The sequence below is a fragment of the Mandrillus leucophaeus genome, unplaced genomic scaffold (genome assembly GCF_000951045.1).
Source record: "Mandrillus leucophaeus isolate KB7577 unplaced genomic scaffold, Mleu.le_1.0 Scaffold39, whole genome shotgun sequence".
Taxonomy (NCBI): Eukaryota; Metazoa; Chordata; class Mammalia; order Primates; family Cercopithecidae; genus Mandrillus; species Mandrillus leucophaeus.
This window is the reverse complement of record NW_012104142.1, coordinates 5,240,445-5,264,341: the sequence shown is the minus strand read 5'-3', so window position 1 is coordinate 5,264,341 and position 23,897 is coordinate 5,240,445. Positions and strand designations below refer to the sequence as shown.

At 40.8% G+C, this 23,897-nt stretch overlaps 1 protein-coding gene across 2 annotated transcripts in view; it reads left to right on the top strand.

Moving 5' to 3' along the window:
• USP54 (ubiquitin specific peptidase 54) overlaps positions 1 to 23,897 on the top strand; it is a 137,749-nt gene that overhangs the window by 58,037 nt on the left and 55,815 nt on the right. The window contains exons 2-3 of one of the 2 annotated variants that reach the window (XM_011991138.1): positions 9,812 to 9,975; positions 13,958 to 14,050. In XM_011991138.1, the coding sequence (XP_011846528.1) occupies positions 9,829 to 9,975; positions 13,958 to 14,050 (240 nt within the window). In that variant the 5' untranslated portion in view covers positions 9,812 to 9,828. Of the gene's footprint in view, positions 1 to 9,776; positions 9,976 to 13,957; positions 14,051 to 23,897 lie in introns of those variants that run through there. The other variant, XM_011991137.1, reaches the window with a different exon arrangement.

Here is a 23,897-nt window from a genome sequence, read left to right as displayed (position 1 = left end):
TGTTAGGTAGTAGCACCGAGACCTGTTCTACTCCACTAACTCTGTGTCCTCACGTTGTATAATTCACATAATGTTCTCTAGGAATGGGACCCTTTGGATCTCCATTGTAAGCATGCTACCTCCCGAGGTTCTGCAATATTGTTGGCCCTGCAGAAGGTACACTTTTCTTTTTTTTTGAGATGGAGTCTCGCTCTGTTGCCCAGGCTGGAGTGCAGTGGTGCAATCTCGGTTCACTGCACGCTCCACCTCCCAGGTTCACGCCATTCTCCTGCCTCAGCCTCCCAGGTAGCTGGGACCACAGGCACTCACCACCACGCCCGGCTAATTTTTTGGTGTATTTTAGTAGAGATGGGGTTTCACCGTGTTAGCCAGAATGGTCTCGATCTCCTGACCTCGTGATCCACCTGCCTTGGCCTTCCAAAGTGCTGAGATTACAGGTGTGAGCCACCATGCCTGGCCTACAGAGGGTACACTTTTAACCACTGTGTTATTTCTACTACCATGCTGCCTCTCCTAGAAGTCAGTAAATTATACAACTCTGGATCATTATAAGGAAGGGCTAAGTAACCTGCAGCTGTCATTTCTTAGTTCTTACAATTTGTCAGTTATAACAAAGTGAAACATGCCTTTTTATTTTCTTTCCAACTACTTTTTAACAAGTTTTAGACAAATTTATTATACATGACAGTTACCTAAGTTCTTGTGTAGTAAAAATAAGACTTTTTGTCCTTTATCAGCATACAATTCTTCTGTTATACATGATGTAATAGTTTGAAGCTGCCAAAGTCCAGCCCTCAGGAAATTGTTTGAGTTGAGTAACTATTCGCTGGGGAGTTTAAGATAACCAGCCCATAAATCAACAAATAGCTTGGCCCTTTTTATGGTTGTAGATGCTTATCTCTTTCTATTGTCAAGCTTGAATCAGAAGCCAATATTGTTTCCATTGATACAGTCACTATTAGAAGAAGTTGTCAGCAGTATCTCAAGCTAGATATGGCCATTTTGTCGGTTCTTTTCTTTAAGGAGAGTCAGAATTTATCAAGATGTTAGAATTGGTTGTTCTAGGCTAGGTACCTTCAAACAAAAAGTTTTCTCTTTCAATGAAACTCTCAGTGATTCAATGCCTATTATATTCAACCTTTGTGTGGAATAAAAAAGATGCCCGTAAGATAAAATGTAGTCCATGTACACAAATAACTGTAATATGAGGGAGAATGTGAGTATTGTAATCCAGACCCTCCCCATGCACTGAGAGCACAGAAGAGGATGAAATAAATTGGGAGATTGGAAAGGTGAGAAGGTGAGAGAATGATCTGGGAAGGCTTTTCCTTGTAGGATAGTTACGATTTTCAGCAAGAATAAATGGAGAGGAAAGGCATTCCAGAGAGAGGCAATACTAGAGTCAAGACAATGAGAAAGTAGAGGACAGGGTATATTTGTTATACAGAAAGGAGTCTAGTGTACTTGGAGTGGAGGATGAATGAGAGGCACGTAATGATCAATGAAATGTCTGATCAGTGAGTGAATGAGTAGATGAAGCTGGAACTTGTGGTAAGGTCCGGTGATTCTCAAACTTTACGCTGGTGCCAGGCATATTTAATTCCATCTTATAATTAGGAATTAATTTTTTTTTTCTTTGAGATGGAGTGTTGCTCTATCACCAGGCTAGAGTGCAGTGGCACGATCTTGGCTCACTGCAACCTCCGCCTCTCGGGTTCAAGATTCTCCTGCCTCAGCCTCCTGGGACTACAGGCGCCTGCCACCACGCCGAGCTAATTTTTGTATTTTTAGTAGAGATGGGGTTTCACCATGTTGGCCAGGATGGTCTTGATCTCTTGACCTTGTGATCTGCCCACCTCAGCCTCCCAAAATGCTGGGATTACAGGCGTGAGCCACTGTGCCTGGCCAGGAATTAATTTTATTGGCAGAATATGTGAACATGAAAAATATGCAGCATAAAAATCACAATCATGAACATGATTCAGTGATATGATTTGGATGTTTGTTCCCTCAAATCTAATGCTGAAATGTGATCCCCAATGTTGGGGCCTAGTGGAAGGTATTGGATCCTGGGGGTGGATCCCTCATGAATAGCTCGGTGATGACTGAATTCTCACTCAGTTAATTCATGCAAGATCTGGTTGTTGAAGAGAGTCTGAGACCTCCCCCTTTTCTCTTTAGCCATGTGACACCTGGGCTTCCCTTTGCAGTCTGTCATGATTGTAAGCTCCCTGAGGCCTTACCAGAAGCTGAGCAGATGCTGGTGCCATGCTTCCCATACAGCATGCAGAACCATGAGCTGATTAAACTTCTTTATAAATTACCCAGCCTTGGGTATTTCTTTATAGCAGTGCAAAAATGGCTTAACACAGTCAGTTAGGAAAAAAGTTGTTAAAATAGGTCCAATTGACTGCTTGATTTTTTCTCCCTTAATTTTGCTACTATTTGTTCAAGTTCTTGTATTGCTAGCAGTAGACTAAGTAGGTAAGAAAAAATTATGGGAGAGAAACTTGTGAAAAATCTATCTATTAATTTTCTTTCCTGTGAATTAGAAAAATACCATTATTCTTTTCCAGCCAAAAGAATATCTCCCTCTAGGAGCCATTAAATATTTTGAAAAGGGGAGTGACATGGTGTGGAGTGTGTTTTAGGAGTCAGGTGGTAGTGACATGTAGGATTAGAGGACTGGCAGTGAATCAGTAATGTGGTGCAGTGGTCTAGAGGTGGTGAGGATCTGAACCTTAGTAGCAGCAGCAGTGAGAATAGAATGAAAGGAAATAGAGATCCGCACTAGGCCCTCTGTTTCTAAAAAGGAAATAGTTACCAATTATTAACCAGCTTTCATATTGTTAGGATATTACGGGTCTCAATGGTTGGTTATCTCTGGTCTCGAGTCCCTTCACTCTATTTTTAGGGAAAATGTGTTTAAACCCCTATTTTAAGGAAGTGATAGTTTATAGATTATTTATAAATTATAGTTAATTTAGAAAATATAAAAAAGGAAAAAATCCATAATTTCATCATCCTAACAAGACCCCTATCATTTTACATTTACTTACCCCTGATGTTGCAGTTTTAAAGTTCTCTGTTAATTCATTCTGTGCACATTTAGCTCTGAGAAACAGGTTTCTGGACTAATGAAACAACCCATTAATTGCCATACTGTGATGTTAAACATAGTAAGCCAAGAGGTTTCACATGTAACCCTCAGTGGACTCTAGGATCACAAACTAGGTCAATGTCTCTCTTTTTTTTTTTTGAGACTAAGTCTCGCTCCGTTGCCGGTCTGGAGTTCAGTGGCGTGATCTCGGCTCACTGCAACCTCCAACTCCCTGGTTCAAGCAATACTCCTGCCTCAGCCTCTGAGTAGCTGGGATTATAGGCACATGCCACTATGCCCAGCTAATTTTTGTATTTTTAGCACAGATGGGGTTTCACTATGTTGGCGAGACTGGTCTCGAACTCCTGACCTCGTGATCTGCCCACCTCAGTGTCCCAAAGTGTTGGTATTACAGGCGTGAGCCACCGCGCCCGGCCACTTATCTTCTTTTCCTATAAATCTATCTTGGTCCACCTACCTTTAGACATATAGATATTTATTACCCAAATGCTTCAATCCCTTTTGGGCCAAAAGTTCCATCTTCTTCAGTGAATTATTTGCATAATTTAAAATGTTTTTTATTTTGAATTTATAGAAAAGTTGCAAAAATAGTTACCTCTAATGATACCATCTTATATAACCATAATACATTTATCAGAACCAGGAATTAATAGTATTGGTACAACACTGTTAACTAAAGAGCTTTCCTGAATTTTACCAGTTTGCCTACCATTATTCTTTTTACTTTTTTATTTTCAGTTTTTTAAAATTGTAATTTATTTTACTTTTTTATTTTTAGAGATGGGGTCTTGCTTTGTCACCCTGGCTGGAGTGCAGTGGCACAGTCATAGCTCACTACAGGTTCAAATTCCCAGGCTCAAAAAGTCCTCCTGCCTCACCCTTCTGAGTAGCTGGGACTACAGGCAAGCGTTAGCCTGGCTAATTAAAAACAATATTTTTTGGCCAGGTGCAGTGGCTCACACCTGTAATCCCAGCACTTTGGGAGGCTGAGGCGGGCGGATCACCTTAGGTCAGCAGTTGGAGACCAGCCTGGCCAACATGGTGAAACCCCGTCTCTACTAAAAATACAAAAATTAGCTGGGCATGGTGGCAGGCGCCTGTAATCACAGCTACTCCAGAGGCTGAGGCAGGAGAATTGCTTGAACCTGGGAGACCGAGGCTGCAGTGAGCCAAGATCACGCCTGGGCAACAAGAGCGAGACTTTGTTTCAGAAAATTTTTTTCGGTTTGTTTTGTAGAGACAGGGTCTCGCTCGCCATCTTGCACAGGCTGCATTGTTCTTTTTCTGTTCCAGGATCCTATCTAGAATCTCACATTGCATTTTAGGTGTTTTTCTTCCTTACTCTTCTGTATTCTGTAAAAGTTTTTCAGTCTTTGTCTTTTATAACCTTGACATTTTTGTAGAATATTGATCAATATCAATTTGAGGACTATTTGTCAAATATTCCTTAATTTGGATTTGTCTGATATTCTCTGATGATTGAACTGAGATTATGGTTTAGGCAAGAATACCACAGAAATAATTTTGTGTCCTTTTCAGTACATCATATCATGGCATTCGTGATGTCAGTATGTATTATTACTGGTTATTTTGACCTTGATCACTTCGTTAAGGTAGTTTCTGCTGGGTTTCTCCATTGTGAAACTACTATGTTTTCCTATGTAGTTAATAAATGCCTTAGTGGAGATACGTTGATACTATCGTTTTTATTAATGTCTTGGAGTTCTCTACACATGGAATTAGTAGTGTCTCCTTAAAGACTTTATTGAACTTTAGTTACTGTGAAATTAATTAGCTTAAAAGGTCCATCTCCTTGACTGGGCGTGGTGGCTCATGCCTGTAATCTTAGCACTTTGGGAGGCCGAGGTGGGTGGATCACTTGAGGCCAGGAGTTCAAGGCCAGCCTGGCCAACGTGGCGAAACCCCGTCTCTACTAAAAGTACAAAAAATAGCTGGGCATGGTGGCGCACACTTGTAATCCCAGCTACTCGGGGGCTGAGGTGGGAGAATTGCTTGAACCTGGGAGGTGGAGGTGGCTCTTGCAGTGAGCCGAGATCGTGCCACTGCACTCCAGCCTGGGCGACAGAGCGAAACTCTGTCACAAAAAAAAAAAAAAAAAAAAAAAAAAAAAATTCATCTCCTTCAAAACTTCCCACACTTTAAACCTGGTTTTATCAAAGGGTTCCCAGGCTTTGCAGGAACAAATTCTATCTAGTCTTCATTGGTTTCAGTTCAATTCCAGCTCTGCTCATAATGAATCTCTTATGCTAATAACCTGTAGCTCTCTGGACCTCATTTACCCCACTGTCTCTTAGGGCGCCAGGCTCCTCCTGGCCCAATGTCCTTCCAGGCCTCATCTCCCTTTATGCACAAGCCAGTTCCATTTGAATGACTGCTTTGGGTTTTTTCAGAAACAGAGGCTGAGAGAAGCTGACTTTGTTGGTGAAGAATACAGTGGGGGATGATTAGGGTGGCTGCAGCTGGAGCCTGGTTTATTACTTTGGCCTGAGAAAAATGGTAGCACATTAAGCTGTACTGTGTATACTTGTGAAGGAATCATTCTCTGTATTTCACTAATACAGAGAAAGTGTTTTTTTCTAAAGGTCACCAGCTTCTAGAGGTATGCCTTTAATTCTGGCAGCCTTAATCTGTAATGATCTTTTCAATTTAGCCCTGTGGACTGTGGAGTTACTTGCTGTGAACACAAGATTCCAAAATCCAAATGTGGACTAAATATTATATTTAGATCTATTTAGGTAAAACAAATTTTATACAGAGAATAACATTAGATGTTTCTTTTATAAAATGCAAAGTTATTAGTATTACTGAATTCAAAGTAGCTTTTTGAATTATGTATTTTCTCAAGTGACATATACTATAAAAGCCCAGTTTATGTAATGTGGATGGGGCAGACTCAGATTCTGTGACACTTGAAGCTTATACAATTCAGAGGGCCTCCTTTAAGGAAAATATTTTTTGAAACAGAAAATGAGATATTGGGCCTTGAGAATCTGTGCAAGAGAAAGAGCCCTGAAGCTTAAGTTTCATTAGTGGGTTGGTAAATCTGCCTTTGGATGTGAGGCACTGCAAAAAGGTTGAGACCCACTGTTTTCCATCATATCATACGTGGAAAAGTTTTTGGCTTACCCACAGGAGGCTAGTGTTTTCAGATTGGGAACAGTGGGACATACAACTTAGTAACTGTGTTACACAAGGAAATAAGTAATAAGTAATAAGATGACATGCTTCCGTCCCAATTTTGGCTTTTACTTTCCTAGAAGTTTACGTTGTTGCCCAGGCTTGCCTCGAACTCCAGACCTCAAGTGATCCACCAGCCTCGGCCTCCCATTCTCGGATTTTAGGCATGAGCCACCATGCCCAGCCCAATTTTTTATTTCTTTATGGTAAAATATCTAGGAGTAGGATTGTTAGGTAAAAGTATGGCAAAAGTGCAGCCATGTTTTGCTTGACAACAGGAATATGTTCTGAGAAATGTGTTGTGAGGTGGTTTTGTCACTGCGTGAATATCATTTAAGTGAATTTGCATAAACCTAGATGATGTAGCCTACTACACACCTAGACTATATGATATAACCTACTGCTCCTATGCTACAAACCTGTATAGGATGTTACTGTACTAAATATAATAGGTGCCAGGCATGGTGGCTCACGCTTGTAATCCCAGAACTTTGGGAGGCCGAGGCGGGAGGGTCACCTGAGGTCAGGAGTTGGAGACCATCCTGGTCAACATGGTGAAACCCTGTCTCTACTAAATACAAAAATATAAAAAATAGCTGAGCATGGTGGTGCATGCCTGTAATCCCAGCTACTTGGGAGGCTGAGGCGGGAGAATTGCTTGAACCTAAGAGGCGGAGGCTGCAGTGAGCCAAGATTGCGCGACTGCACTGCAGCCTGGGCGACAGAGTGAGATTCCGCCTCAAAAAACAAAACAAAACAAAACAAACAAACAAATAAACTAGGTAGTGAGAGCCATACAGATAAAACTATAATTCCCCTCCTCACATATCTTCAGTAAATGGCATTGGAGAAGGATTACGTTGTTTAATGCTATATCTACAATTTAAGTGAAATGTTTTTGGTGTTAGTATTTCTCTGGACCACTTGTTACTGCCTCTCTTGTCTGGTCTTTATGCTGTCACTTCTAGCTGGTGACACACCTAAAACAGGTCTGAGGACTTACTGCTTTAGCCTACATAATACTGCCATTCAGAGCCTGAGAATCTTTTCTCTGCTACTGTGTTTTTCTCCTTTTGCTCCCTGTACTCAGGAGTGTGTGTCATAGGGCAGGCCGAGTTTCATTAAGCTCCTAATGTGGATATTGGAAACCCCACCTGTGTGCCAAGTCCTTTTGGCTGTGAGCAAAGTGGAGGCTTGGTACTTGTCATTCCTTTGCAGCAGTTGAGCTGAAGGAATGCTGCATGGCTTGTTGGAAGTTGTTTGGTGGCCTTGAGTGGGGTGTGTATGAGGGTGTGTGTAGAGAGGTGAGGGTCTTATAGTCTGTGTGGGAGATATGGGTTCTTTTCTGGTGTCATGTTAATCATCAGGCAGTATTTATTGACTGCCTCCTTATGACTAGCACTGTAATAGGAGCTTTTGGAATAGAATAATAAAATATATAATTGAGTCATAGTTTAATAGTCAAACATTTCTAGCTCTGCCACTTACCAGCGTTGAATTGGGCACGTTAATGTCTTTAAGCCTCCCTTTACTTTTCTGTAAAATGGAACTATTAATAACTATCTGATAGGACTGTTGTGAATATTGAATAAAGGACGTAAGTATCGTGTTTAGCACATACCTGACTGTAGTTACTATTTCATTTCATGTAGTCATATTATGACAGATACGATATAAAACAGAGGGTAATAAAAATAGAGAATAATGTGACAGTACACTGTATAATCAAATACTTTAATTGTGACATGTAGATTATAAATAGTCTAGGAATTTACAGAAGGGAAAGAACAGTCTTATGCAACCATTTAATATTCCTGTACCTCAGTTTTTCCACTGGACATGCTGTAGACAATGCTAGGTGATCTCCCAGAGAGTGATTAAGATGTTAAAGCATTTTTGCGTTTTTAGATGGTGCATATGATGGTGAGAAGGAAGGGAGAAGATTGAGGAATTGTTGATCTTGGCAAATTTAACACTTAACATTTAAACATTTTTCCTTATGTAGATGGACATGGCAGCCTTACAGGAAAACTTAAAGTTGGAGATGTGGTGATTTGCTTCCAGGGAACATACTTGCTTTGGTATTACTCTCTGTTGCCTCACTGGCATTTTAATTAGTTGAAAACTAAAGTTGGTCAATGGATTGCCTCTGATTGTGAGCCCTTGGATATAATCTGGAGATTAAGTGATTTGTAACCCAAATTATCTCTCTGATCCTCTGGCAAAAATGAAACAAACAAACAAACAGGGCAGGAGGAGATTTAGTTCTCTTGAACTGCATGTTAAGGACTTGTGGTTTACTTACCATCAGTGTTTCTCTGGGTGGAACATCTTTACTCAGAACAGATCTTAGACTGCTCACATAGACTGCTCTCACTTTTAAGCAGGTTTTCATAAGCATATTCTTGGAAAACACCTTTTAGAAATTGCTTTATTCACAATGTCCAAAAGAAACTGTTTCAGTTCCTAGTTGGTGTGTGCTTACTTGGTGATTTGTTTTGTGTTAGCCTGATACTGGAAAGTTTGTATTTGGGTTTTATTTCTATCCAGATCAACTTTCTTGTGTTTCAAGAAAATTGCAGATAATTTTCCCCTGAAAGTAAAGCTGTTCATACCTTTTTTCCATCTCTTTAGTTTGGGTCTCTCTCTCTCTTTTTTTTTTTTTTCCTTTTTTTTTTTGGCATTGTTTGCCAAGGTTTCCAGTTTATAGCAAGAGGTGAGGCAACGTTGATCTTGGCAGAACAGTCCAAAGCCAGTAGAGTCATTAAGTGACGCAAGCTTTTGATTTTTTTTATTTCTGTTAAAGCTCTCTGACACAGCTGGCTATTCTAGTCCCAGAAGAAAGAGGAGAGACTTGCTGAAGATCTGGATGAGACAATAGAAGTTTGGGGCACATTAAAAAGAAGGAGCAAGAACATCAACAAAAACCTCAGATGATTCAAACAGGCTTCTTCTTGGCTTTGTGGAACCTTTTGCAGTTGCTCAGAATTTGAGTTTTTGCTTCAGAGGATGATGAGACAAGGCAATAAAGGGCGAGGAGGGTTATGTTGGATTCTTGCTTATCTGTCTACCTCTCCTTCCAGTTGGAAAAATCTTCAGTCCATAAGAAGCATTATCAACAAGCTTGAAGAACACATCTTACCCTGATCCTGGATGCTGCTGGAGTTGAGAATTACACCCACTTCACCAGGACGTTATTGAGGCTGTTCAAGAAAAATAGAAGGAAGCAATACTTAAGGATTTCTCTGTTTGCATTAGTCCTGTGCCATGTTACATTTTGGAGATTGTTTGGAACAAGTGAGGAAGGACTCTGTCATCTAGATCTAGGAGGATACCTGAGTCCCTTGAACTATGCAGATGATATTTGGAAGGTGGTAAACTCAAAATCTTCCAACATAAATTCACTAAATTCTGGATTCCCTTTCCTTTTAGAACTTTAGCAGACATAAATTCCTGCCAAAAAGGCACAAAACCTTCTCCGTTTTTTTTCAGGCTAAATGTGAACAATAATGTCTTGGAAGAGAAATTATTTTTCAGGGGGTTGTGGTAGTGTACAAGGGATGTTTGCACCTCGAAGCTCAACCTCCATAGCCCCTAGCAAAGGCCTCAGCAATGAGCCAGGGCAAAACAGCTGCTTCCTCAACAGTGCCCTGCAGGTAAGGGTAATTATTTTTGGTGAACTTTGACTTTTAATTGCTGATGCTGTATTTCTGGTAACTCTTTTTAAATAAAATTCTTGATAGTCTCTGTTTGAGGTTAGTAACCTGAGGTCATTTTTACATTTATCTGTGTGATCTTTGGCAAGTCACTTTATCTCTTTGAATCTCAATTACCTCATTTACAAAAAGAGGGATTAATAATGGTAAGAGAAAAAATAATAACTGTAACTACTATTATTCACATGCCTAAAGGGAGGTAAATGGGCCAGGTGATCTTTCAGATGGAGTCCTGCTGTGTTGCCTAGGCTGGAGTACAGTGGCGCGATCTTGGCTCACTGCAACCTCCGTCTCCCGGGTTCAAGCGATTCTCTTGCCTCAGCCTCCTCAGTAGCTGGGGCTATGGGTGCCTGCCACCATGCCTGGCTAATTTGTGTATTTTTAGTAGAGACAGGATTTCACCATATTTGTCAGGCTGGTCTCGAACCCCTGACGTTGTGATCCACCCGTCTCGGCCTCCCAAAGTGCTGGGATTACAGGCGTGAGCCACCGCGCCTGGCTCATCTTTCTATTTATCAACTTTTTTTCCTGAGCAATCTCTACGGGTTCTTATTTTTCTTTTCTTTTTTTTTTTTGTTGAGACAGAGTTTCATTCTATTGCCAAGGCTGGAGTATAGTGGCCCAATCACAGCTCACTGCAGCCTTGACCTCCGGGGCTCAGGTGATCCTCCTGCCTTAGCCTCCTGAGTAGCTGGGACCATGGGTGATCTCGGCGGTTCAAGCAATTCTGATGGCTCAGCCACCCAAGTAGGTGGAATTACAGCTGTGCATCACCACACCCAGCTAATTTTTGTATTTTTAGTAGAGACAGGGTTTTACCATGTTGGCCAGGCTGGTTTTGAACTCCTAGCCTCAAGTGATCCACCTGCCTCAGCCTCCCAAAGTGCTGGGATTATAGGCGTGAGCCACTGCGCCTGGCCTGTTTTCTGTTTTTCCTTTTGGGAGCCAGGTGTGTTATCCTAGTTGCTTTTCTCTAGCATAGAAGCAAAATTCTTTCCACAAGTCAAAGACTTTCAGGTATGTTAATCTTGTCTCTTAATATTCAGGCTTTTGGCCCACATATTGAATGGAGTCTAGTCTTTGTCCAATTTATCTCCTCCCTTTGAGCTCTCCTGTTTTGGCTCATAACTGGTGTCTAGTCAGATACACTTGAATAGAGCTAGGGGAAAGTAAATTCCCTTAAGGTGATTATCTACCCTACATTTTCCCTTTCACTGTTGCTTGCTACTTAAGTGGTCTTAGAATCCCAAAGCTTTCTGTCTGTCTGCTCTGCCCAGTCACGCCCATAGCGTGTTAAGTTCATCCCCCTTGGCCTAACTTTCAAGTAATTACTTTCTCTTCTTTTCTGCTCTTCAGTGTAAAAGTAAATGAAATTTTCCACCCAAGATAATTATACTTGGGTAAAATATTAGCTTGACTCCTCAGATGTTATGAGAAAATAGGTTGCTATGAGAGAAGACAAGATGTTTAGTATAAAGAACAATGGTCTTGGGCATTAGGAGGAGACCTGGGTTCTAGTTTTAGCCATTCTGTAGACTAGTCTTGTGACCTTGTACAGGTAATAGTGTCTGAGTTTCCTCATTCATAATACAAGAATGTTGCCAAGCTTATCTAAGTAATAAAAGTTTCATGCTCTTTCTCAGTTTTTATTTATTTGAGACGGAGTCTCGCTCTGTTGCCCAGGCTAGAGTGAAGTGGTGGGATCTCAGCTCATTGCCATCTCCGCCTCTTGGGTTCAAGCGATTCTCCTGCCTTAGCTTCCTGAATAGCTGGGATTACAGACCATCTGCCACCACACCGGGCTAATTTTTGTACATTTGGTAGAGACGGGGTTTCGCCATTTTGGCTGGGCTGGTCTTAAACTCCTGACCTCAGGTAATCTGCCCACCTCGGCCTCCCAAAGTGCTGGGCTTACAGGTGTGTGCCACGGCGCCCAGTCTCTTTCTCAGTTTTTAAGTTTTTATTTGAAAACAATTTTTTAAAAAAATTATGTGCTGGCAACCCTATAAAAAAAATTTTAAGTGTTTTCCCTAATTATTACCACAAATTTCATGTGTTTAGGTGGAGTTGGCTAGGTTTTTGTCCTGGATGATGCATATTAGTTTTCTTTCTTTATTTCTTTTTTTGGAGCCAGGGGTCTCACTCTGTCGCCAAGGCTGGAGTGCAGTGGTGTACTCATAGCTCACTGCAGCCTTAACATCCTGGGCTCAAGCGATCCTCCCACCTCAGCCTCCCTAGTAGCTAGGACTACAGACACGTGCCACCATACCTGACTAATTTTTTTTTTTTAATTGTTTGTAGAGAGGGGATCTCACTGTAATTGCCTAGGCTGGTCTTGAACTTCTGGGCTCAAGCGATCCTCCTGCGTTGGCCTCCCAAAGTGCTGAGATTATAGGCATGAGCCACCACACCTGGCCACATATTAGTTTTTTTAGTTACTTTTTATCCTGGTAATACTTTTGTGATTTAGAAGCAGGCAAAATAAGGCATTGATATAAATGTGTATGTTTACCCCCTTCTTGGCCATAGTCCCATTTTTATAACTGTTTTTTTCTATGTGGTCTATTTATATTGTCAGTTGAAACAATGCTGTTTATGAGTTTCCATTCTAATTTCCAGTGCCATATACAATACATTATATATATGTATACACACACACACATACACATATTTCTGTATCCATACTTAATGATTGAGGCATTGGTGGTTTTGGAATCCCTATTATAATCATGTTACATGTTGAAAATAGTTGTTGCTATGAGCTAATATTCTGACTTTTGGTTTCAAAGCTGTATTTGCCACAGATGAGTTGAACTTATTACATTTGTTATAAAAAGATGTTATTTACTTGGGAGCATAGCCAGTTTCAAAGAACTTTTAGAGTATGGATCTTGAGACATATAAGTAAGAAGAAGCTCCAGAGGTGTGCGTCATCTGGGGCTCCAGAAATTATGCTTTTTCACATATTATGACATTAAATGCTTTCCTAGCAAGGGGGGAGCTTCCTAAGGCATTATGCTATATATTACATCATTTCTTTTTTAACTAAAAATTGCAATTTATTCAGATTTCCTTAGTTTTTAACCTGCTGTCCTTTCCTGGCCCAAGATTTCATCCAGGATACCACATTTAGATTTACTTGTCATGTCTTCTTAGGCTTCTCTTAGCTGTGACATTTTCTCAGAATGTTTATGTTTTTGATAATCTTTGACAGTTTTGAGGAGTACTGATCAAGTATTTTTTTGGATATCCCCCTTCCCCTATTGGAATTTGTCTAATGCTTTTCTCATGATTAGACTAGGGTAATAGGTTTTGGGGAGGAAGACCACAAAAGTATAGTGCCGTTTTCAACACATCACATCAAGGGTATATACTATAACATGATTTATCACTGTTAATATCATATTTTTTTTCCATTTCAACAAAAGTATAGAAATCATAATTTTTTACCCTATTGACTTAAGGAGATCACACTTCTCTTAGAAATGTCTAAAAATTGAGAGTTCTAACAAAGAAAAAATTCCATACTACAGTTCACATTTCTATGGGTTCACATTTCTAATATAAGTTATAAAATATTCTTGCTTTTCTTGTGTGGATCATTAATGTAAATCCTTATTCTTCAGCTTTAACCCATAAATTTCCTCTTCAGGATCACATTTGATGTATGTCATGTCATATTTTAACTGTATTACCTTCACTTTATGTTCAAATTAATATCTTTCCCAGAATATGACCATTCATTTTTCCTGTTAGATATCTCACCATTTTTCACATTTGTTTTAATATACTAGAATGAAGTTTTCTCTGGGAATAAAGATATCTTCTGCAGTCATTACCTATGTTTGCTTGAACTCTTTTTACTTTAAAATTAAATGGTGGCTTTTTATAGAGTAATGAAATATTTTCCCTTTCTCACCAGGTTTTGTGGCACTTGGATATCTTCCGACGTAGCTTTAGGCAGCTTACAACTCACAAGTGCATGGGAGATTCCTGCATCTTTTGTGCTCTCAAGGTAAGTACTTCCAATTAGTTTCTTCTCACTACCATTGGGTGGCCACATGGTCAATATCAAGGTGGTTTGGTTAATCAGGATGATGCTAAAGAATTTGTTACTGAATTATCTACCTGTGGTTTAGTGCAAAAATGGATATGATTGGTTTGCTTGCTTCAAAGAATTAGTACTTGACTTGGGTAGTCTCTTTTACTGAACCTGTTTTGCTTATGCAGCTCTATTTGATGTGACAGAATACTATGCAAGAATGCTTCTCCTTTTTTTTTTTTTCTGAGACGGAGTCTCATTCTGTCACCCAGGCTGGAGTGCACTGGTACAATCTCAGCTCACTGCAACCTCCGCCTCCTGGGTTCAAGCAATTCTTCTGTCTCAGCCTCCTGAGTAACTGGGATTATAGGCGCGCACCACCATGCTCCTTTAATTTTTGTATTTTTGTAGAGACGGGGTTTCGCCATGTTGGCCAGGCTGGTCTCGAACTCCTGACTTCAGGTGATCCGCCTGCCTCGGCCTCTCAAAGTGCTGGGATTACAGGTGTGAGCCACCGCGCCCGGCCGGGCAGATATTTTTAGAAAGAGATAAGTGATTCTTCTGAACTTTTTGCCACTTGGGTCATAAACATCTTGTTTTCTACCCTTTGTTTGGAACCACTATAACTTGTTTTTTTGTTTTGTTTTCTTTTTGAGACGGAGTTTTGCTCTTGTCACCCAGGCTGGTGAGCAATGGTGCAGTTTCGGCTCACTGCAACCTCCCCATCCCAGATTCAAATGATTCTCCTGCCTCCGCCTCCCCAGTAGGTGGTGACTAGTTTTTGAAATATATTTTTAGTGGAGATGGGATTTCACCATGTTGGCCAGGCTGGTCTTGAACTCCTGACTCCCAAATAGGGAGCCTCCCAAATAGCCTCCCAAGGCGCCGACCACCACACCTGGCTAATTTTAATTTTAGTAGAGACGGAGTTTCACTGTATTGGCCAGGCTGGCCTCCCAACTCCTGACTTCAGGTGATGCCCGCCTCGGCCTCCCAAAGTGCTGGGATTTCAGGCGTGAGCCATCATGCCCAGCTGGAACCATTATAACTTGTAACAATATATAGAATATAAATTATTGGTTTATTGGGGAGTTCAAATATGAATTTTAATACAACCAAATCTCTTACAAGTTGAATATAACATTTCTTACTGTGCCCATTTAGACAGGGGTCCATCCAAAGGGCATTTTATCTGATTTTCTGAAAGATACATTAAGTATCTAACTTAGATAAAGAAGAAATACAGTAGTCCCGTGGTCAGTAAGTCCAAAAGAAGTCTGATTCATGGCATTAGAGCCATGCTAGGGAGAAAAAAACAAACAACAACAAAAAATGTCATTCAGAAAGGGAGAGAAAAACAAAAAAGCAAAACATGTTTGGGATACTTACTAGGGAAATGTGAATCCTGGAGAAGTCCCTAGTAGAAGAACTGTCTGACTCTGGAAACTCTTGTCTGTACCAAGAAGGGATGAGAGCACTTATATGACCTCTGAGAGGCCTTTGACTAGTCAGGATTGTGCTGTACTCTTCATTGATCTGGGTAGGACTCTGGAGAACTGGCTGCCACACTCTTGTTATATTTCATTTTCCTGAGGGACAAACTGTTACTTAGTATAAATCAGTATCATTATATAAGCTGGAAAGATGAAGAAAGCCAACCACTAGACTACCCTCTGAGATACACAAGTACAGAAGGGAAATTGTCAATTTGTTGGGCTGAGGAAATATTTTGGGACTCTTTCAGAGAGACAGTTGCTTGTGGTGGATAGATAAATGGTCTTGGGGATATATTTATCAAAGGCTATATTTTGGGTCTTCATAACTCTGGGGATGTGTTAGAATTCTGGTACTTTCCTCATTACATCACTGCCTGATCTAACCAAGAGATTTATTTTCCTTCACTGCCTCATCTGTTGTGTTGGGAGTGTATTAAAAGTTTGATTTTTTCCCCCTAAGTGCTTTTCAGTTCCTCAGTGCTATATAGATGTTAAATAATTAGTCTCTAGTTTGAACACACTTCACGTTTTAGATGGCATTGTTTCTATTCTTTTAATTATTGTATACTTGATTTGAAAATTATAGACTTGTAATCCAGATAAATTAATTTGGAAGTGTGGATGAGCTGAACTTGATTTTAGTCGTTAAGAAGTTTAAATTGTTAGAATAGCCAGTTTTCAAGAGCTATTCCCTCATCCAGGATGGAGGGCTTCATTTTCTGAGAGAAGGGAAATGGTGATAAACATATGAAAGAGTACACTTGAAATGAGCCATCAGCACCTGGGTCCTCCTGTACGATGTCTCTTTTGTTCCCCACTTTAAAACTACTTTTATAGGGCTGTGAGCAGTGGCTATGCCTGTATTCCCAGTGCTTTGGGAGGCTAAGATGGGAGGATCACTTGAAGCCAGCAATGTGAGACCAGCCTGGGCAACATAGGAAGACCCCATCTCTACAAAGAAAACAAAAATTAGCGGGGCATAGTGGCACATACCTGTAGACTCAGCTACTCTGAAGGCTGAGGTGGGAGGATCACTTGAGCCCAGGAGTTCAACACTGAAGTGAGCTATGATTGTGCCGCTACACTCCAGCCAGGGTGATAGAGCAAGATCCTGTCTCTAAAAAAATAAAAAAAATTAAAATACTTTTATAGAACATGAAAATAGTACTGTTCATCATTGAACTAGATTCTAATCATTGTAAATAAGACAAACCCAAAGGAAAGATATAAAGATTATAAAGGATGAAACAAAGTTGCTGTTATTTGCAGATGATATGACGGTTACAAGAAAACTCAATCTACTCATAAGTCAGAAGCAACAATAAGAGAGTATAGTGGGTTGTTGTATCAAGGCATAACATTCAGTTCTGTTTCTTTTTTTTTTTGAGACGGGCTTTCGCTCTTGTTGCACAGACTGGAGTGCAATGGTGCGATCTCAGCTCACTGCAACCTCTGCCTCCCAGGTTCAAGCGATTCTCCTGCCTCAGCCTCCCGAATAGCTGGGATTACAGGCACCCACCACCACGCCTGGCTAATTTTTTGTGTTTTTAGTAGAGCTGGGGTTTCGCCATGTTGGCCAGACTGGTCTTTCGCCACGTTGGCCAGACTGGTCTTGAACTCCTTACACCTCAGGTGATCTACCCGCCTCAGCCTCCCAAAGTGCTGTGATTACAGGTGTGAGCCACCATGCCCTGCCGGTACTGGCAATTTTCTATTTTGACTTGAAGAGTTATTGCAAGGGTGTTGACTTTGATTACTTGTTGTACTGGATCTCTGTGGAGGTTTTACACAAATGTCTTATACCATTTTTGTAAGATTTATTCATATTTACTGCATATACTTTGTTGCTATTATAAAATGCTTTTTAAATTGCATTTTCTGTTTGTTGCCAGCTATAGAAACAGAACTGGCTGGGCGCAGTGGCTCACGCCTGTAATCCCAGCACTTTGGGAGGCCGAGGCGGGTAGATCACCTGAGGTGTAAGGAGTTCAAGACCAGTCTGGCCAACACGGCAAAACCCTATCTCTACTAAAAATACAAAAAATTAGCCGGGTGTGGTGGCACATGCCCATAATCCCAGCTACTCAGGAGGCTGAGGTATGAGAATCACTTGAACCCGGGAAGTGGAGGTTGCAGTGAGCCAGGACTGTACCACTGCACTCTAGCCTGGGCGACAGAGCAAGACACTGTCTCAAAACAAAACAAAAAAAAGAAAGAAAATTATCCTCCCTTTTTTCTCAATCAGATCTCTTTTCTCCCAGGGACTTCCTAATGTTTGTGGTAATCATTTCCTTTTTTTTTTTTTGAGACAGAGTCTCACGGTGTCACCCAGGCTGGAATGCAGTGGCACAATCTCGGCTCACTGCAACCTCCACCTCCTGGGTTCGAGTGATTCTCCTGCCTCAGCCTCCCAAGTAGGTGGGATTACAGGTGCATGTCACCATGCCCGGCTAATTTTTGTATTTTTAGTAGAGGTGGGGTTTCACCATGTTGGTCAGGCTGGTCTCGAACTCTTGACCTTGTGATCCACCCGCCTTGGCCCCCCAAAGTGCTGGGATTACAGGCATGAGCCATCGCGCCTGGCCCATTTCCTTGTTTTATCTGATGTTTTACTACCTATATATTTATTCTTAATCTAATTTAAAGATTACCTGTTTTTGAGACTTCATTGTAAATGGAATCATTCTATGTAAATTTTGTGTGTGTTTCTTAGCTCAGCAATATGTTTATGAGAGCATCAACGTTGTTGTGTGTAGGTCTAGTTCATTTTCATTATTGTATGGTATTTCTTTTTTTCTTCTCTTTTCTTTTTTTTTTTTCATTTTTGAGGCAGAGTTTTGCTCTTGTTGAGCAGACTGGAGTGTAATGGTACGATCTCAGCTTGCTGCAACCTCTGCCTCCTGGTTTCAAGCGATTCTTCTGCCTCATCCTCCTGAGTAGCTGGAATTACAGGCATGCGCCACCACGCCTGGCTAATTTTGTATTTTTAGTAGAGACAGGGTTTCTCCGTGTTGGCCAGGCTGGTCTCGAACTGCTGACCTCAGGTGATCTGCCCAACTTGGCCTCCCAAAGTGCTGGGATTACAGATGTGAGCCACTGTGCCTGACCAACTACCAAATGTTGGCAGTCATTTGGATTGTTTCCAGTTTTTAATTTTTATGAAGAGTATTACTGAGAACATTTTTGTACATGTTTACCTATGTGTACACATTTCTTTTGTACACATGCCCAGGACTGGAATTGCTAGATCATAGAATATGTACGTCTTCAACCTTTTTAGATAATGCCATTTGTTTTCCAATGTGGTTGTACTCATGTATACTCTCATCAGTAGGCTTATTTTGGAAGTTGAGAAAAGACAGTTCTGAAATTTACATAACAAACAGGGAAAAATAGGACAGTACTGAAAAATAACAACAGAGTGTGACTTCAGAGTAGGCAGGCTAAGTTATTTATTTATTTATTTGAAATAGGATCTTGTTCTGTTGCCCAGGCTGAGGTGTAGTGGGGCTATTACAGTTCACTGCAGCCTCGACCTCCTGGACTCAAGGAGTCCTCTTGCCTCTGCCTCCCGAGTAGCTGGCACCACAGGCATGTGCTACCATGTCTGGCTGAGTTTTAAATTTTTGGTAGAGATGGGTTCTGACTATGTTGCCTAGGCTGGTTGTGAACTCCTGGGCTCAAGCAGTCCTTTCACTTCGGCTTCCCAAACAAAGTGCTGGGATTACAGGCATGAACTGCCATTCCTGGCCCAGAGTGTGCTAAATTATATTGTGGTAACAAAGAACCCTAAACTCCCTGTGATTAATATACCAAAGATTTATTTCTCATTCACTGAAGATAAGTAGGGATACGATTGATTATATCACTTAGGTACCAAAGCTACGATTGTATTGAGTATTATTATTTTTTAGAGATAGGATCTTGCTCTGTCACCCAGCCTGGAGTACAGTGGTACCAGTCATAGTTCACTGCAGCCTCAGTTTCCTGGGGTCAAGCAATTCTGTGCCTCAGCCTCCCAAGTAGCTAGGACTATAGATGTGTGCCACCATGCCCAACTCCTTTTTATTTATTTACTTTTTGGCAGAGATGAGGACTTGCTATGTTACCCAAGGCTGGACTTGAATTCCTGGCCTCAAGTCATCTTCCCACCTTGGCCTCTCAAGGTGCTGGCATGAACAGCACCATGCTTGATCACCATATAAAATATTAGTTGCTAAGCCAGGGGGAAAAAGAGCTTTGGACAGTTTTGCACAGGCTGTTAATGCTCAGCAGGTCACTTCTGCTCACAGCTCATTGAAACAGAACTAATCTTGTCCCACTGACCCACAAGGGAACCTGGAACTGTAGTCCTATGGTGATCCTTAAGAGGGGTAAGACCAGAGATATTTGCCAAACAGTATTAATGACTAGCATACTTTATGAGATATCAAGAATTATTATAAAACTATAATAATTAAGATAATGTTGTATCTACACAGTATGGCAAATAAATCAGTGGAACAAAATTTGTGGTTCAGAAATAGTCATATGGGAAACTTGCTACTTGCCCTGTGAATCTAAGGAGAAAGTGGATTTTTCAATAATGGCGTTTAGACAATTAGTTATCCCTATAGGGAAAAGAAAAAAGGAAATTAGTTTCCTATTTCATACCATACCAAAAGTAAGAATTTCAGATGAATTAAGGACTAAAATGTGACTCACACCTCTAACCTCAGCACTCTGGGAGGCCATGGTGGGAGGATCGCTTGAGCCTAAGAGTTTGAGACTAGCCTGGACAACAAAATGAGATCCTGTCTCTACAATAAGTCAAAAATTAGACAGGCATGGTGGTGCGCACCTGTTGGCCCAGCTACTTGGGAGGCTGAGGCAGGAGGTTTGCTTGAGCCCAGGAGGTCAAGGCTGCAGTGAGCTGTGTGTGTGCCACTATACTCCAGCCTAGGTGACAGAGTGAGACTCTGTCTCAATTTTTTTTTTTTTTTTTGAGACGGAGTCTCGCTGTCTCCCAGGCTGGAGTTCGGTGGTGCAATCTCGGTTCACTGCAAGCTCCGCCTCCCGGGTTCATGCCATTCTCCTGCCTCCGCCTCCCGAGTAGCTGGGACTGCATGCACCCGCCACCATGCCTGGCTAATTTTTTGTATTTTTAGTAGATGCGGGGTTTCACCATGTTAGCCAGGATGGTGTCGATCTCCTGACCTCGTGATCTGCCCGCCTCGGCCTCCCAAAGTGCTGGGATTACAGACGTGAGCCACCGCGCCCGGCCAGTTTTTTTTTTTTTAAAGTTTTAGAAGAAACTATGAGAGAGTATCATGACCTCAGGGATAGGGAAGTACTTATTAAATAAGACATGAAAAAAAGCTTAGGAAATTGATAAATTTTACTACAGAAATTCAGAAACTTTCATTTATCTAAAGACTCCATAAAGAATGCAAAGAGACAAGACTACAAATCTAGAGAAAATATCTTCAACATATATATGTAACAGAAGATTAGTATCCAGCATAGAACTCCAGAGAATTCCTATAAAAAATAAATAAAAGGCCGGGTGCGGTGGCTCACGCCTGTAATCTCAGCACTTTGGGAGGCCGAGGCGGGCAGATCACTTGAGGTCGGGAGTTCAAGACCAACTTGACCAACATGGAGAAACCCTGTCTCTACTAAAAATACAAAATTAGCCGGGCATGTTGGCACATGCTTGTAATCCCAGCTATTTGGGAGGCTGAGGCAGGAGAATCACTTGAACCTGGAGGGCGGAGGTTGTGGTGAGCTGAGATTGTGCCATTGTACTCCAGCCTGGGCAACAAGAGCGAAACTCTGTCTCAATAAATAAATAAATAAATAAATAAATAAATAAAATGAGTCAAGAGAAAAATGGACAAAGCTACAAACAGGCCTTTTTCAGGATAGGAAACCCAAATAACCCCTGAGCGTATGAAAAATGCTTTCCCCCATTACTAATCTAAGAAATGTAAATTAAGTCATACCCTTCAGTTTGGTAGACATTTAAAAATCTAATAAAATTGTTACTGCTAGGCGGTGGTGGCTCACATCTGTAATTCCAGCACTTTGGGAGGCTGAGGCAGAAGGATTGCTGAGCTCAGGAGTTTGAGACCACCATGGACAACAAAGTGAGATCCTATCTCTACGGAAACATTTTAAAAAATTATCTGGGCATGTTGGCGTGTGCCTGTGGTCCCACCTACTTGGGAGGCTGAGATGGGAAAATACTTGAGCCCAAAAGGTTGAGGCTGCAGTGAGGCTTGATCACACTGCTGCACTCAAGCATGAGTGACAGATAGGGTCTATCTCAAAAAAAAAAAAAAAAAGTTCATGTTACCAAAAATGTGGGATAATGAGGACTTGACATACATTGCTAGCTGAAATATAAATTGATATCACTACCTAGGAAAACAGTTTACCATTAGTTAGTAGAATTGAACTTGCACCATGTAACCACCTCGCAATTCCACCCCTAGAAATACATTGTAGAAAACTTCTTGATACATAATGTGCCAGAAGATATATTTGAGAAAGTTCAAAGTAGTATATTTTGAGATTGTAGAAAAATTTAAATAACACATTCCAACTACACTAGAGTGGATTTAAAAATTATGGTTTATTCCAATAGTAAAATACTATACAGTAATGAAAATGAATTCTGCAGCTGCATACGACAACTTGGGCTAATCTCATAAAACATCACATTGATTGAAAAAAGCAAGTCATAGAAGACTATATGAATCATGATTCCGTTTATATGTAAATCAAAACCAGGCAAAACTGAAGAACATACTGTTCAGGAGTACATGCTTGTGATAAGTCTGTAGAGAAAAAGGAAATGCTTTTCACAAAATTCAGGATAGTTGTGTTCTATAGAAGGTGGAGGGTGGATTTCATGTAAGGGTATGTAATCAGTTGGAGAGGCTTAAACTCATGGTTTATTTTTCTATTTCTTAAATTGGGTGGTGGGCACATGGGTGTGTGGGTGTTTATTATTCTTTGGCTGTGTATATGTTATGTTTATTCTCTTTTTGTATGACTATTTTAATTATAAAATGTAGAAAAGCACTGCAGCCATTCTAGGAAGCACACTAAAGTATAAAGATTTAAAATTGCCTGAATTCTAGCGTGGAGATTGTAATTTTTTTTTTGTTTTTTGTTTTTTTGTGAGACAAAGTTTTGCTCTTATCACCCAGGCTGGAGTGCAGTGGCATGATCTCAGCTCACTGCAACCTCTACCTCTTGGGTTCAAGCAATTCTCGTGCCTCAGCCTCCCGAGTAGCTGGGATTACAGGTGTGCGCCACCACGCCCAGCTAACAGATTGTCATTTCTCTTTATGCTTCCCCTCTGGTCTGTATTTCTGGTAGTAAGTCTTTTTGCCCACTGTTTTTGTAAAAAGATTACTTTTTTCCAGATCCCTAAATTGCCTCTCTATCTGTAGTATCTTCCTACTTCATTTGTTTTTAAACCTAAGAATACCCTGGAATGCTATATTGAAGTTAGTATCTTCTCATAATCCTGAAGTGGCTCCCACTTGTTTCTTAAATCACTTAAAAATGTATGATTACAAACATTTCAAAACCTAATTTTACCTATCTTTCCTTTCCTTGCATAGGCATTCTCCATTTCAGCTATGATAATAGTGCACTTGCTATGTCTACCTCTTAGACATTTCAGATGCCATTCACTTTGCATGGAGTTTTACCTCCCTTTTGCCAAGCCACATTCACTTTTCAGAACTCTGCTTCAGAAGTTAGCTTCTTCATGACGTTTTATTTAAATTTTAAATTTTTTAATTAAAAAAAATGGAGACAGAGTCTTGCTATGTTGTCTAGGCTGGTCTTAAACTCCTGGCCTCAAGTGATCCTCCTGCCTTGGCCTCCCAGGCTGCTAGGATTACAGATGTGAGTCACTTTGCCCTCCCTTCTTGAAGTTTTAGACATACTGTCTATCTAGATCTATGGTTGTTTGACTTAACAGTATTTAGCATGGCTGAATAAATTTTTGGGAAAGAAGCTCAACTCTTCTCTCTTGGTATTTCTCACAGTGCCTAGTACAGTGCTTGGACCATACTATTAACACTCTACTTTTCTGGGTTTTCTGGGTTGATACAATCTTTTGGTAGTTCTTGGATTTTTTTTTGTTTTTTTTTTTTTTGGAGACAGAGTCTTGCTCTGTCGCCCAGGCTGGAGTGCAATGGCGTGATCTCGGCTCACTGCAACCTCTGCCTCCAGGGTTCAAGCAATTATCCTGCTTCAGGCTCCTGAGTAACTGGGATTACAGGCACCTGCCACCACACCTGGCTGATTTTTGTATTTTTTTT